Consider the following 17,074-nt stretch of genomic DNA (forward strand, 5'->3'; position numbering starts at 1 on the left):
AGTACAAGCGGCCGCTGCGGTCCCGGCGTGTCCCAGTGGGCGGGCGGCGATCCTGGAGTATCAGCCTGCCGTTGTTGTGACCGGGGGAAAGCCTATGATGGGGAATCGGAGGAGGATGGGTGACTAGTGGCTGCTGACATAGCGCTGGGGGATCAGATTGTCTGCTGACTGTGTTTGCTTCGGGGGGGGGATCAGATTGGCTGCTGTCTGTGTGCTGCGGGGGGGGGGACATCAGATTGGCTGCTGTCTGTGTAACTGCATCTTTGGACGCAGCTGCGTCATGTCTGCATCTGACTAGCCATCCCCCAGTTACACCCCAAAAATGCCCTCAAAATTGCGCCTCCCTGTGTCCAAATTTGAACCGGTCCACCAGCGGTAATAGTATGCACAGTGCGACTCAGACACACGTGCAGATGTAAAACATCCACTTGCGTCCGAAATCGTTGCTGCATCCACCTCTGAACGAGGCCCATTATATGTGTATGAGAATGTAGGGCTGATAGCTCAGGTACTGAGGGGAAAGGCCACTTATCACCATCTGGTACAGAGGCCATTATATGTGTATGGGAATGTAGTGCTGATAGCTCAGGTACTGAGGGGAAAGGCTACTTATCACCATCTGGTACAGAGGCCATTATATATGTGTATGGGAATGTAGTGCTGATAGCTCAGGTATTGAAGGGGAAAGGCTACTTATCACCATCTGGTACAGAGGCCATTATATGTGTATGGGAATGTAGTGCTGATAGCTCAGGTACTGAGGGGAAAGGCCACTTATCACCATCTGGTACAGAGGCCATTATATGTGTATGGGAATGTAGTGCTGATAGCTCAGGTACTGAAGGGGAAAGGCTACTTATCACCATCTGGTACAGAGGCCCATTATATGTGTATGGGAATGTAGTACTGATAGCTCAGGTACTGAGGGGAAAGGCTACTTATCACCATCTGGTACAGAGGCCATTATATGTGTATGGGAATGTAGTGCTGATAGCTCAGGTACTGAAGGGGAAAGGCTACTTATCACCATCTGGCACAGAGGCCATTATATGTGTATGGGAATGTAGTACTGAAAGCTCAGGTACTGAGGGGAAAGGCTACTTATCACAATCTGGTACAGAGGCCATTATATATGTGTATGGGAATGTAGTGCTGATAGCTCAGGTACTGATGGGGAAAGGCTACTTATCACCATCTGGTACAGAGGCCCATTATATGTGTATGGGAATGTAGTGCTGATAGCTCAGGTACTGAGGGGAAAGGCTACTTATCACCATCTGGTACAGAGGCCCATTATATGTGTATGGGAATGTAGTGCTTATAGCTCAGGTACTGATGGGGAAAGGCTACTTATCACCATCTAGTACAGAGGCCCATTATATGTGTATGGGAATGTAGTGCTGATAGCTCAGACACTGAAGGGGAAAGGCTACTTATCATCATCTGGTACAGAGGCCCATTATATGTGTATGGGAATGTAGTGCTGATAGCTCAGACACTGAAGGGGAAAGGCTACTTATCACCATCTGGTACAGAGGCCATTATATGTGTATGGGAATGTAGTGCTGATAGCTCAGACTCTGAAGGGGAAAGGCTACTTATCACCATCTGGCACAGAGGCCATTATATGTGTATGGGAATGTAGTGCTGATAGCTCAGACACTGAAGGGGAAAGGCTACTTATCACAATCTGGTACAGAGGCCATTATATATGTGTATGGGAATGTAGTGCTGATAGCTCAGGTACTGAGGGGAAAGGCTACTTATCACCATCTGGTACAGAGGCCATTATATGTGTATGGGAATGTAGTGCTGATAGCTCAGGTACTGAGGGGAAAGGCTACTTATCACCATCTGGTACAGAGGCCATTATATGTGTATGGGAATGTAGTGCTGATAGCTCAGGTACTGAAGGGGAAAGGCTACTTTTCACCATCTGGAGATGGTGATAAGTTTGTTTAAAAAAATTAGATATTTATCTCCAAACACCGTTATATAAATATGATCTGGAGAAAAGTCCCATTGGTGACAATGGGAGAAACTGTAATTTCAGTAAACTGTGAAAACTTAAGAGAAAACATAGATTTCTCCATACTTTTCACTGCACTTAAATATGGAGAAAACATAAATAACACATTTTCCAGATTTTATGCTGGAAAAATTAGATAATTATGTTTATTAAACCATGAAGCTGGTAGCACAAACATAGATCAACCTATAGAAACCAATAAGATATGAGCTTTGAAGTTAGATCAATGAAAGGAATGTCTGGTTGTTGTTACTATGGGGTCTATTCATCATCATAATAAAATCATGAGTGATAGTTTAGTTTTGAACTCGCCACGAGTTCGTTGTTAAAGTTAATCCTATTCATCATCCCTCTGGGGTCTATTCAGCATTGATTTTTTTTTAAAAAGAATACGGAAACTATGATTTCCATAATTTTTATGTAGCTCCCCTATTCAGCAATGGGATAATGGAGAAGATAACGCAATTATCTTCTCCATTGATTCCCATCTCACTGAGGGGCCTATTCATCAACACTAAAATAACGTTTTTAAGGACATTTTCCTTAAATAACGTTATTTTGGAATTCATGTAGCCACTTAGCACAGGAGATATCACAGATATCTCCTTGCTAAGTTCCCCTCCGTTAATTTCCACACTCCCCATACATTAGTATGGGGATGTGGAAATTGTGGTATTCATCAAATTCCGAAAATTATAAATTTTCGGAATTTGATGCAGTTACTATTCGCCACTGTGAGGTGGCGAATAGCAGGTGAAACTTACCTGTATCCGCGTGTGCAGGTCCCCCGACGAGTCCCTCCGGCGCTCTGCTCCGTCCTCAGGCCCCGGAGGCTGGTCGGACATGTGTGCTCCCCAGCAGCGCACAAGAAAGTTTAGAAAAAGAAAAAAAAAATGTATTTATTTTTTCTAATCTGTCATGTGGTCTGCTGGGAAACCACATGACAGACCAGCAGGACGGAGCCGGAGGCTGCTGCGCGGACAGGTAAGTCGGGGGGGAGGTGAGCGGAGGGGGGAGGGGGGTGGGGGGGTACACAAACTTAACGCATCTGTAGGCAGTGCTGCGCATGCGCTGGTTTTACAGATGTAACAGCGCATGCGCAGCACTGTTTCCAGATGCGATAAGGTAGTGTAGGTAGGGAAAAGTATCTATTTCCCGAAAAGCTGTCCTCGCAAAAATGACAGCTTTTCGGAATAGATACTTATGGAGAGGTGGAATGATGAATTCCACCTATAATTAGCTAGAACTCCATGAGAGTTCTAAAGCTAATTATCTCAAGAGAATTTTTAAGTTTAATGAATAGGCCCCTGTGTACCGCACTGTAGGGATCAGCCATTGATCTCTACAGTGCTTTAACACTTTATGCTATTCAGCAAAGCAAAAAAATTTTAAATCACTCGATAAATATTTACTTTATATAACGCCATTTCAGAATGGCGTTATATGCAGAAAATACTTACATTTCCCGAAAACTGCAGGGACAGAGGGAACATTTCCCATAAGTCCCTGCAGCATTTTGTAAGCCCGCCCACTCTCCGTCCCTGCTTCCCGGTGATCGGCAGCAGGTAAGTGACTCTAGAGCCTTTTAAACCCCCCGAAATTGATTGATGTGTGTATACAGGCTTCAGAGCCGTAACTCTACTTTTTGGTGCCCTGTGCCAGAAAGAGCATTGGCGCCCCCCTCAATTTTCAAAGGGACATAATGCACCCAAAAAAGGGCCATGGCTTCATGGGGAAGGGCCAGGTAAGAATCAGGAGAGGCCAGGAGATGCTGGGGATGAAATAAGAGGAAGCTACAAGCAAGCAAGAAATTTGACAGGCCCAACAGCGCCCCCTGGCCTGTGGTGCCCTGTGCGATGGCACCGGCCTCACTACCCTAGCTACGGCCCTGACAGGCTTTATACTATCCTGTATACATGTATATTTATGTGCGGTTATATTTAACATTTATATATAAATGTTAAATATAAAAGCTGTACTTACTCCTCCGCGGTCACCGGGAAGCCAGGACGGAGACTGTTCCCGAGCGTATGACTGAGCATGCGCAGGGAACAAACAGAAGGGATTGTTTTCGGAATCCCGATAACAATCCCTTCTGTGACATCGCAGGGACAGCGTGTTACCGCAAGCGTGTTACCGCAACCGCTGTCCCTGCAGAAAATAATGCTGAATAGCTGACATATTTCATCATAATTGATAAAATATCATGACGCTGTTGCCCGATAATATTCTGGGCAACATCGTCACTGTTGCTGAATAGACCCCTAAATGACAAAAGTATCACTTCTGAAAAGATGCTATTTCTGTGAAGACATCTTTTCGGAAATGTGATACTTTTCCCCTGTCAGTGTCTCCTGCCTGCCTGCATCCTGTCCGCACACTGTGCCCTCCCAGCTCCTCTCTATGGTGGCCCACAACCCCAGGTGCCGGCACCTCTGTAATGTGTCCCCGATGTCATTAACTCCCTCCTCCGTGGCCGCTAGTGTCAATTTCCGCTCGACCGCTGCTGCTTCTAAACTCCCCCCGACACCCCTGCAGCACAAGATTCCACCGGCTGAAGAGCACAGGAGGGAGCCGGTGACAGCCAGAGACGCCGGACGTAAGTAACCACAGCAGGAGGGATCTGAATAGATCCCTCTGCTGCAAAGGCTGCCATGTAATCAGCAGCTTGTGCAGGGTATCGGATGCTGTACGCAACCTCAGGGTGGCGAATAGTATCACTCACAAGTTCCGAAAAAAAATGCATTTTCGGAACTTTATGAGTTACACAATTTCCACATCTCCATACTAAAGTATGAGGATTGTGGAAATTATCGAGGCACAATTGTAACCAGGAGATATCTGTGATATCTCCTGCGTTACATGATTGATAAATGGGGCTGACACTTAAATTATACAAAATTAGGTGAAATTTTTATTTTTCACCTGCTTTTGTATAAATTAAGTGATGATGCATAGGCCCCTATGGGGCATATGTATGGAGACGAGAAAAGTGCAAAAATCACTAAAAGGCGTAAAAATCAGACATATCATTTCCAGAAAGAGAAGGGTTTGTGCTAGCTGACTGCAGAGAACATTGTAATAACGCCAATGAATTGAATCTCCATCGAACCAAAACTATCGATGGCATGCAAGCAACAACAATCAATGGCCATCCCTACCGTGATTTCATTATGTTGCTTGGCACAGAGCAGTCATGGAAGGCATGATACTGTAGGCATGAATAAGCTACTTTTGGTACATGGCTTATGTGGTATACCTGCATGTGATGTGGTGAGCAAAGGACTGTATAAGAGGGCATATGACTGGTACTATGCTGGGCATAAGGCTTGAGACAGGTATGATATTCACAGGATATTTATGATTAGCACAGGGCTGGTGGGCATTAGGCTGTTAGGCTGAGTACAGGGTTTTATGTGGGCACCATACATCTGATCTGCACATTCTAGCTTCTAGAACGGACTGTCCAATTCTGATGGAATTGCCAACAAAACGATCCTTCATAATAACATATCTCAATGTATCACTGCGAGATCTTCAGTCATTGTTTTCTATGTATTGTGCTTCATACACATTTGGACCTGTTTAGTAAATCTAAGCATTCTAATGTACATTTTTCTTCCTTTTTACTCTCTGCTTAAACCAATCCTTACCCAAAGTGGATCTCCATTCAAGGGTCCCATCATAGCCAAGAAGAGTGGCTGTTGGAGGAGTGCAAAGAGAGCGCTAATGAGAGACTGCAGTCCAGTCAAACTACCAAAATGCGATGAAGGATATCTGCAAAACAAGACATGAGGTTGTTATATATATATATATATATATATATATATATAGTTTTATATATATATATATATGGGTATATTTGTCAAGAGGAGATAGCCACTTTCTGTAATAAACATACTGTAGGTGTATAAAGGACTACCGCGGGAGACCCCGCTGGCCAAATTATTCAATAGGTTTCTCTAGTGAAAACTTCCATATGGGGGAAGTCTATTTCAGAAGTAAGACGTGTATATGTGCCACAGCAGTCCTCTTATCACTGTCGCCATCTCAGGATGGTAATAGCAAGAGATAATCATAGAAAAAAATGCTTTACTAAAATAAAACTTTTTTATTCTTTTCAGAATGGCGGCAAAGTGTTTTATTTTTGTAATATAATTGGAGATGGAAGCCCAATCACTCATAGCACTGCCTGTCACTACCGCCAGCATCACTCAGCTGCATATTGCAGCAATACAGAATGCAATTTGTCCCATATTTCTCAATCCTGGGATTAAGGGGAGGTTTTCTCCCCCCTGTGGTAACCGGAATCACTGACATTTCTATTATAGGTCTCTTGAGAAGTGATGACCCCTTTTTCTGGGGTTATCTTGGGCAGGAGAAAGGGGTTTTCACTGCTTCGTAAATGTACCTCTTACCGCATAAGGGATTAAACTGGCTCCTAGTGGGAATATAATGGGCCTGATTCAGAGGTGGAAACATCAGTGTAGCAGCTGCGAGTTTTGTCGCAGCCACTACTGCGCCTGTATAGTACTGCAGCGGCCGATGAGCGCCCTACTGAGATGCCCACTGGCTGCAGGTGAATCCGCCAATGTGAACCAATCTGAAACACTATTGAGCATCTCTTAGTATTTAGATGATCTAAGTATTTAAAAAAAAATAATAATAATACAAAAACAAAAAACAAAATGCTAGATTGGTTACTACAGTTACTTACACAGCAGCATAGAGTCCTCCCACCGCAGAATGGATGAACCCCCTCACTATTGTGTGCAAAATAAAAGAGAGGATCTATAAAAGAGGAGAATTATGATATAGTCACAATGTCCTATTGCAGCATTTCACAATAACACAATAGTGATTTGTTATGAAGAGGAGACAAAACAATGAATATAAAATATACAATTAAAACATTACCTGTAATGGCAAGTTAGGGATGAGACATGTGACTCCGAAACCAACCAATAAAAAGTTGGTAAATGCGAAAGCCCTTGTAGCATTTGTGATCTTCTGAATCTGTCGATCTGGTTTCCTCTTTTTCTTTCCACCTCTATAGAAGGCAAAAAAAGACCCTTATGACATAATGTGGATAAATAGGCTTTAGGTAGAATAGAAAATAGAAAAGCTCAGGGGCAAACGCAGGATTTCTAGGAGGGGGACGATTTCCACATGCTTGATTTTAGAGTGAGTGTGGTCAGTCCATGAAAAGGGCATAATTCGCACTTATCCAGCTTTAATATGCATCATACAAAGTGTATTGTGTGTCATAATTCCAGCATATACAGGATCACAGTAAGCCATTAGATGCGTCAGTAGGGCCATCCTGCTGAGCTAAATTATTTTATTTCAAATTTTGGCACCATTCCAGAGCGCTAGAGCAAGTCCGGGAGTCTGGGGGAGCAGCAGAAGAATCTAGCACTGCCCTGGACATATATGTCTTCTTATGCACTGGATAGTGTATTATTATTATACAGTATTAATAATTAATCCTATTGATAGTCAACAGCAGTGCACCCCTAACAGTGCATGTTTTCCAGATCTCCTAGTTGGTGCACAGGGGTATTTATTAATCGCTGACACATTTTAAAAGATACACAGGTGCAGTGTCGGACTTGGACATGATGGGCCCACCAGGGGAATGTATTGGTAGATGCCCATGCTTAAGGGATGTAGCCATTTACCACAGGGGCAAGGCTGGCCCGACCATTACTCAGAGGCGTGTAGGGCGCCAGACAGAAGAGGGTGCCATGCTCCCTGCATAGAGCCGCCTGGCCAGTAACACCCACCGTGTATCCTGCACGGAGCAGCACAGAAAGCACCACCCGCCTGCCCTGGGCTGCTCTGGAGTGAGAAGGGAGGGGCACCCAAGAGATGTGCTGCTTGCCTAATGAAATTAGGTCAGTCCACCCCTGCACAGGGGGTGTGGATATCCCCCACAGAAACTTGGCCAGCTATTAGAGACATGTAACTGACCCTACAGTATCATTTGAGTGCAGTCTAGAACCTGACATTAGAGGATGCAGTAGGGCGCTCAGGCACTGGGGCCCACCAGGGATTTCCCCTGTACCCCTGTGGGCCAGTCCAACCCTGTACAGGTGGTGCTGATAATTACATTTGTGATACTGAGAAGAACGTACAGCACTAGTAAAATTCTATTATATTTCTATATTCTATTGTGGTTATGGTGTGGGCTGTGGAGGGAGGTTTCCAGGCAACCTGCCTATGCCCCTATAGTAATAATCAGAGGAAGCATGGTGGTTTTCATCTCCAATACACTGGATTTACTATTCAGCTACTTGGAAATTCAGAAAATTGTGCAGTTTTTTCAAACCTCTTGAATAAACACAAATTGAGTTCTTACAAGACCACCCTTTAGTAAATTTCCCCCTTAAGTCTACCTTCATGTTATCCCCATAGACACAGCCTGTGCTTCCATGTAATAATAATGTGTATGACAATTAAAGTTGTATTAGTGAAATGAACACGTACTGGTCTGTGTCCTTTTCCTCTCCATCATCACTGCCATCCTCACAATCCTTTAGCCTCCAGTCCATGATGTATCCAATCACAGGGGCTGTCATGAGGCACAGCAGCTGTAATACCCCAAAGATGGATGTGTACAGGCTGACTGCAAAGATACAAAACATGGCTGTCAGCTTCAACTTTACAAACATTGCTAAAAGCTACTAATACTATTACTTCCAGCAACGTAGTCAAGCAAATACAAATTATTTTACAAGTGCAATAGAGCAGTAACTGAGAAATACCATGTCTGTGTAATTATCGTCAATGTATTTATGTGCAAAGTGCAGTGGAAAATCAGCATTGCATAGTAATGACGGAATATGAAACTGGATAATCACTAGTACGGCTAAAGAGTGTGTGCACTTTGTGGTGAGAGGCTCCTGCTCTGTATGTTCTGCTCATCCCCACATATAGCAAATGGGGTTGTCTAGTATCCTCCTCCGCAAGCCCCCTCCCCCATAAATAAACATTACTATAATAATAACCTGTCTCTGGGCCAGGCTATGTGTGTGGAGGCAGCCATTGATCTGTAGGACTCAGTTTGTCCAGTCTTATTCAATAGAGCCGAATATAAAGCTTGTCGAATTAGATCATGTACAGATGTGTCCTCGTACACCTAGCTTTAACACGCCATGCGGCGCGAGACGCCTGACATGAGCGAGCTGCCAGGTCCAGTGTGACTCGGCTTGTTCCAAGCATCCTCCTAACCAGAAAATGCCTTTTAGTGGCAAACTGATATGACAAACCGCTTTCTGAGACTGCACTGATTTATTTGATATGCGATAGAGTCTGTGTGCGATAGAGTCTGTGTGCAAAGCACAGCAGAGCTTGGTGTGGAAAAGGCTGCAGTCGCTGCATCGTAGCACCTCGTATACATATTCAGACTCAGTCGCACACAGATGTACAAGTGTTGCATATGAAATTAATCAGTAGTCTCAGGAAGTGGTTTGTTGCATCCATTTGCAACTAAGTCAATTTTTTCGGGTGAAGAAAAAAATACAAAAAGTTATGCCAGGAAGGGCCGTTTGGCGTGACAGCAGCAATAGTGCATGAGGATACATCTGTTCTGGCAGTACAAAAACAGAGGTCGGACTGTCTAACAGTGGAAAAGCTTTTACCCAAATTAAGCATTAAAGGAACAGTCAGTATACACTGCCCCTGGCTTTGGTCAGGTAGAACAGAAAAACAGGCCAAACATTGAAGACCATCACTGGATGTGAGCTATAGCCTGTGCGACCGCACCACTCACACACCCCTAGCTACTGCCCTGGTTATAGATCCACGTTTTGCTGTGATGTATTATTGCGGTCTGAAGCCTGAATGGCAGGATCACCACAATTTAGATAATGTGGTCAAATTCCTGGTTGGTATTTTAGCTAAATGGTTGTAACATGTGGGATTAGCTATTGTGGTGAAGAAGTGTCACAATAAGGGAGAGTAGAAGTGAATTGAGTTGAGGTTTAGGCAATGTACACTGCCCTGGGTAATTCGCAGCATTAGAGGTAATGGAGTATCCTTGTTAAATGAACATTAGCATTGTTGCCATTAGATAAATGTACTTGAACTATGTAGAAATAAAAAGTATTAAACAATTGTTCTTGTCTGTGGATTTCATAGCAATCCCAGCTTACCCGTGTGCATCACTGAGTGCAGGAAGTGAGGCAGCATGTGACAGCAAAGGGAGAAAGACAAGAAGACAGTTAGATCACAGTAATGGACGTCAGCTATCACCTATGGGAAACTGCGTCACACTGGCACAGAGGATGTGCAATAAGACTGGATCTAGCCTCCCAGAGCAAGCAGAAGCCCCTACATTACAGGCATGTCTCGTGCTTGATGAGTGTGTTCTGCCCAGTCAGCATCTTGTACAGACATGGGAAGTGAAACACATAAAATATCCACTGTCAGCATAATGACTGCGCATCTGGAAATAGGGAAGTTATTGTAAAAATGGAAAATCCCATTACATGGCCCAATATTAATCTGTCTATCCCTAGGTGAACTCACTCACTACTAACCCTTATTTTGTGGATAGTGCTGGTACAATGCAGTAGCACAAACATATTCACACTACGAAGTCTCCCAGAGAACTGACATAAGGTAACTGAATACACAATATATATACGGTATGCGGTCAGGAAGCCGGCGGTCAAAATGCCGACCACCGGCTTCCCGATTGTCAAATCCCAGCATGGGACTAATGATAGGTGTCGAAATGCTGATGCCTGTCATTATCCACCCGCCGAAATCCCGACACCCGGCATACCGAACAAAGGTAAGCCTGGCATCTGGAGCAGGCAGGTGTAGGTTTAGGGGCCCCCAGGGGGAAGTTAGGGTTAGACACCCCCGGGGAGGGTTAGGGTGCTGGGAGGGGGTGTTAGGTTTAGGCACCCCTGGGGGGAGGTTAGTGTTAGGCACCCCTAAGGGAGGGATGGGGGGGGGGAGTTAGGGATAGTTAGTAACTTACCTTGTTGGCAACTTCACTGTTCTGTCTTCCGGCGTCGGTATAACATCCGCCGGGCTCACGTCCGGCGATATGTCATACCGATTCCATATATACTTGTGTCTCTATTCTTTCAATGAACACATGGAAGGTGTTTTGGAAACTCACTATTTGTACTGCTCAGGAAGGGGGTTGTTGTGAAATAAAGTACAGACTGGCTCAGTTAGATGTTTGCCAAGTGATGCTGGCACAGACAGTCACAGGGTAGGTATTTAATAACAGGTAGTTGAGCAATATAAGCTGCATATTAACTGAATGTATAAACAACAAGGCATGTGAACCTAGACTCCCTGCAAATGGTAGCAGATACTGGGCATTGTAGTTAGAGAGCTGATATGCTACCACTGTGGGATAAGGTACCAGCCAGCACAATAACAGCATCTGTTTATTACTAGCATCAAATCCAGAATTACGATATACTTATATAGATGTAGCGATATCAAAGGTTTTCTATTGTGGCTTATTGTGGAGACAGAAAATCACGCATAGCTACAATTTACTGGTAAAATGCTGGCCGGGGAAAACTGTGCAGTACTCGGCTGGCCAGCAATACTGGCTGGCAGTGTTAAGCTGAATGACATCGCTTTGCCAGCCAGTATCTGCATGCGTCGCGCATACCCAGTGAATTGAGCACTGACTTGGCCTCCAGTTCAACTTTAAAAAAAATAAATTATTTGTTTTAAAAAATAAATAAATACTTTATTAAAATAAATAAACCATTTTCTCTATGGGTGCTATCACCATCCTGAGATAATTGCAACGTTTACAATCTTTCTTAAACAGGCTTCTGCTTTAACTGGCGGAACCTGGCTAATAGTGGCTAATAGTGTACCTGCGGGGGTAACCCCTAACTTATCTCCCATTAATAAATAGACCGTTTTACCTAACTAATGATAAACAGAAAACGTATCAACAATTTACTACAGTTCCAATGACACCAACACTATAATTAGGTTGCTCTACTTTAGCTATATGTTCTTTACCTGCAGCCTCGTTGCTAATACCCCCTCTACTTTTATACCAACATTCTCCTGATCCAGCTCGATCTAGTATATATTCTCCTTATATTGCCAAGCAGTCAAATAAAGAATTTCCTATATTAAACCATCTCCTCTGGTTCTACCATCACAGTCTATGTCCAAACCAAAGCTTAAGCAGTTTGTGGAACTGCAAGTACCAAGAGATGTAGCTCCACAATAGCTGCAGGGACATATGGCTATATTTACAATTTGTTACTAAAAGCAAAACCACCAAAATATAAACCCTCCATAAAATAGATGTACTGTAGTTGTGACTGGCGAGACTGCTTAAACAATATGTGGTTTGAGCTATGCAGCCAATCAAAAGGTGCGGATATAATGAATGCCTTCATTAAAAGTGTATTGGAGTCCTGGAATGGGATTGAAATGCCGGCAGCTGTTTAGCCGCCGGTTCAAATTCCGACAGTGTCTGCCCGAAGGGAGGAAGTCCCAACAGCGGCAGGTAAGTAACCTAACCCTCCCCTCTCCCCCCTAACCCTCTCTTAGGGGTGCCTAATCCTAACCTCCCCCCCAGTGCCTAACCCTAACCTCTCCCCAGGGGTGCCGTAACCCAACCCCCCCTTCCTGCACCCTAAACCTAACCCCCCCCTTCCCCGGGGGTTGCCTAACTCTAAGTTCCCACAGGGTGTCCTAGACCTAACCCTCCCCCCCTGCGGCTAAGAGGACGGGCGCCCCGGAGTTACCTCGTTCGGCCCGCGTCGTCCTGGATTCCGGCGTCGGGATTATGATAGGCGTCGTTATCTCGACGCCTATCGTATATCCCTAGCTGGCATTCTGCCGTCAGGATTGTGACCGGCGGCTGCACCATAACTACATACCGGAGTCCTCACTTTGTGACTGACATATAGATGCAGTGGTTTTGCGGCAGGTTTTCCAGCAGTTTTAAGAAAACCTCCTGCAGTTTGGTCATTTTAAAAACGCTGCCCACTTTCAGCAGGTTTAAAAGCACCATCCAAACCAGCGATTGTCAACTCTGGCGGTTTGGAGGCGATGGACAGTGTGTTGTATCTGAAAGCCAGTCTTAAGTACATGTCTGACTTATTAAATGTGTTTGTAAACGTATACTGCCCGTCTCTATACAGAGCTCTTGTGAAAGTGACAATGTTTCTCTGTAAAACAAAGTCTCACTACTATAGTTTATCAGCAATACTATACATTTATCTGGGTAATTTATTTTAATTAAATATTTTACTTGATGTAAAAAATAAACAGCTGTAATTTAGATCTATGTAAATACATATTAAAGGAACTTGTTTATTAGCACTGTGCAATATATTATCAGGTATATTCCAGTTGATAACCTGAGTGCCTGTGTACAATCTTCTAAATGTTTGTTTTCCTCGCTCTGTTCCAGTGCGCGGATCCATGCTTGTATTTTTGTGTGTCTGCAAGCCTGTCTCCTAACATGACTTTCAGCTCATGCTTTCATCCTTCTCGATAGAGCAGGTTTTAACTGGATTACCCACATTGAACTTCTGCCACAAACAATTTCGCAATCCAGGATGAGTAACGGAGGTGAGCAGCACATGATAAATATAGTTTCTCCATCAGGGGGCATTGTAGACTCATGGACATAGCTCTTAGGTAGAGAACCTGCTGTGCCTTACATTACCACCGACAGATGGGGAAAAAATACGTAATGCCATCTCATCTTGAAACAAGCTTTTATATGAAATGACTTTGGGCATATCACGTAACGGCTCGTGAATGTGCCTTCCTGTTATGAACTGGGCAAGATGACCATTTCTATCAAATAACAATTTTCTCCAAATCACCCTTATAGCTAATGGAAAAATATAGCAACATACAAATGTCATTACGATTTCACAGCAGATTAAATGTAAAATGAATACCATGCAGTAATGCTTTGTACATTCGGGAAAATCTGTTCAGCGAACGATATCGCTGAACGATTCCCTTGAAATTCCTGGTGTGCTGTGCGAACGATATTGTTCATCCACACACCAAAGATATCACCAACGATGAATGACCAATGATCGCAAACCCTTATGGAAAATGAACGATATCGTCCAGATTGGCCTGCATGCATGCCCGATGGACGTTATCGTACAGCGGGAGTGCGCATCGTTGGTCGTTCGTTGCATGTACACACGGAACGATATATCAGTGAATGATATCATTATCGTTCATATTGTTAAGATATATCGTATAAGAGGTTTCAGCAAAACAAGAACAGAACAAGCTGATCGTATCACCAGGTAATCCTTATACCTAGGTGTGTTTAGTCTTCGATGATTGTTATGTATTCTGTCATAGAACATGTTTATAATGAGTCAAGTAGCTAAATGACACAAGTGGGTAAGGCATGTTTACAGATACATATGACAGATGACATGGATATTTATGAAAACTGTGCTTGGAAAATAGGCAATGTAATCCGTAATAGCCAATCAAACATTTGCATTTATTTTATAGACTATACTAGAAAAGTGCCAGGTAGAATGTGATTGGTTGTTATAGCATCACAAAGGTGTCTTTTTGACAATGGCAAAACACACCTAAAAACAAGAGTTTTCAATCAACAATCTTTATTGTACAACTGGACATGTACAATCCTTAGGTAATAAACATGCTTTTTTTGCATTTCGCAATAAGAGCAATGTTTTGAAGAATATTTTCAGGCCATTAATGCATTAAAGTATTTTTCACCACAAGTGTTATATTGGTTCTTTTCTGATTGATGTACTAATGTTCAAGTACTCAGTAGTGTCCAGCTAACGGCAGCAAGCCACTTACCAGTCTCCAAGTTCCCCTCCACCAGGAATTCCAGTATGTTGTTCATGGCTCCCATGTAGAAGATGAGACGGAGCTGGGTAACGCACATAGTAATAAGGCTGAGGAGCAAGATGGGACTGAACACGCTTTTCATGAAGGATGGAGTTGCTGTAAAAGCACAAACATCATTGCATTAACAATGTCATTTCACAACATAGCAATAAATCAGTACGTACGTGATGATCAGTGTATTATATTACATTATATAGGGTACACAACACTACACCACAAAATAAAATTTGGGCAATAGGTCACATGTATGTTATAAATGTATGTAGATGCTTAAAAAATGTTATATGAAGAAACGTGGGGACAATAACATTGATAATTGGACAACTCTTAACTAGTGTGCAGGACTCATGTAGACAAAGATGGTGGTTATCTGGTATAGCAAGAGTACATTCAATGAATTACAGGACTCAGTAAATATATTGACAGAAATATTTCACATATTGCCAAAATGGAACTAAACAGAATTTTGTGGGGTTTGTGTACTAAGGCCCTCATTCAGAGCCGTACGCTCTGAGCAGAGCGCACGCTCTGAATGAGGGCCGGGCTCCATTTTCATGGAGCGTCCTCCTGGACGCTCGTATAGCTGTGGGTCACCACCCACAGGCTATACGAGCGTGCATTGTGATGGCCGCGATGGTCGAGACCATCGCGACCATCGAAATTGCGAGCCGGAGCCTGCGGTTGAGGTTTTCAACCGCAAGCTCCGGAGTGATTTTGGCTCTATCAGAGCCAAAATCACTCCCACTGACATCACTAGTGATGTCAGTGGGCCGGCTTCTGACGGGAGGCGTTCCCGTGGGAACGCCCCCGTCAGGGAGGCACGCCCACCAAAGGGGGCGTGCTGTCAATCAACATTGACAGCACGCCCCCTTTGATCGGACACAACGAGCGAAGGACTTTCCTTCGCTCGTCGCGTTTGGCGCATGCGCACGACGGAGCTCCCTCCGTCGTGCGCATGCTCAGTCCATAACATCGACCCACTTGCGAGCGGACAGCCGCTCGCGAGTGGGTCTGAATCAGGCCCTAAGGTCCTATAGCTTTCTCTGTCATATTGCGCGGCCATCTGCTAGGGGTAATACTCTAACCTCCAACATGACCCGTTCCATTAGGTACACAATGCTCTGGTTCTGGACTTCCCACCTAATGTATGATTGCAGCCACCTGTGCTGAGCCAGGTAATACATGAGACAGGTGTTTCACCACAGGTGGCTGCAATCATCAATTAAAAGGGAAGTCCAGGAGTAGAGCATGTTGTACCTAATGGAATGGGTCATGTTGGAGGGTCTGTAATACGCGAATACTAGGGGCAATACTCGGAAGTCAAAGCAAGTAAAAACTCAACTGTAAAGCGTAATGGAATATACTGGTGCAATATAAGTAAATGTTAATAAACAAATAAACCTCATTATCAGTCATTGTGTGCAGTGCTAGCTCCCCTCTGTGCTGCAAACTCCCTTCCCACATACAGAGGTGGAGGAGGTCGGCTCTGCACTGGTTTGGAAGCAGAGCTGCATGACATATTAGAAAGAAGTCTTACATTTGCTCTGCTGTAAGAATGGAGCACTGTACCGGGCTCAGTGTGTGCAGAGATATCATTTACCTATGTCATCATACACGGAGCATAAAACATCAGGACAGGAAATGACTGAATGGATTGTAACAGAAAGCTGAGATCACTCCAAACAGAAAAGTAAATGTCTAACCATAAAGTATAATTCTGGAAAGATGACAGGTCATGCATTCCCTCTTACCATTACCATCTTATTATATGTGCACAGCAGTAAATGTATAACGGATAGTCTGGTATATCCCTGGCCTGATCCTGTACGCACTGCGCTGGGGAAAATATTAACATTTTACAACCACCTAGCTTTGTATTGAGACACTTAGTGACTGCTACGCAAGTCTGCCGCTTGCGTAAGAGAACGCAACCATGGAACACACATCAGTCGACCATCTGAACAACCCTATGGTCAAGTAGAACGGCCATGGGAACTGAGACACCAGAGCCATTTTTACTACATAAGGGATCGCAATCTGCCACCCCCCCCCCCAAAACAATGCAACACGTCCACATTTCAGTCGCCACGCCCCCGTTACCCATCAACAAATGCGCCTTGTCAACAATACTGCATACAAATCCTTACTGCGACTGCTGTTGGTAATGAA

At 43.9% G+C, this 17,074-nt stretch overlaps 1 protein-coding gene across 1 annotated transcript in view; it reads right to left on the minus strand.

Moving 5' to 3' along the window:
* SLC43A2 (solute carrier family 43 member 2) overlaps positions 1–17,074 on the minus strand; it is a 73,755-nt gene that overhangs the window by 3,160 nt on the left and 53,521 nt on the right. The window contains exons 9-13 of the mRNA XM_088454825.1: positions 14,855–15,001; positions 8,519–8,657; positions 6,947–7,079; positions 6,747–6,820; positions 5,683–5,806 (exon numbers count right to left, since the gene is read on the minus strand). Of these exons, the coding sequence (XP_088310951.1) occupies positions 5,683–5,806; positions 6,747–6,820; positions 6,947–7,079; positions 8,519–8,657; positions 14,855–15,001 (617 nt within the window). The remainder of the gene's footprint in view (positions 1–5,682; positions 5,807–6,746; positions 6,821–6,946; positions 7,080–8,518; positions 8,658–14,854; positions 15,002–17,074) is intronic.

This window comes from Taudactylus pleione, unplaced genomic scaffold (genome assembly GCF_031769625.1).
Source record: "Taudactylus pleione unplaced genomic scaffold, aTauple2 ptg000040l, whole genome shotgun sequence".
Classification (NCBI taxonomy): domain Eukaryota; kingdom Metazoa; phylum Chordata; class Amphibia; order Anura; family Myobatrachidae; genus Taudactylus; species Taudactylus pleione.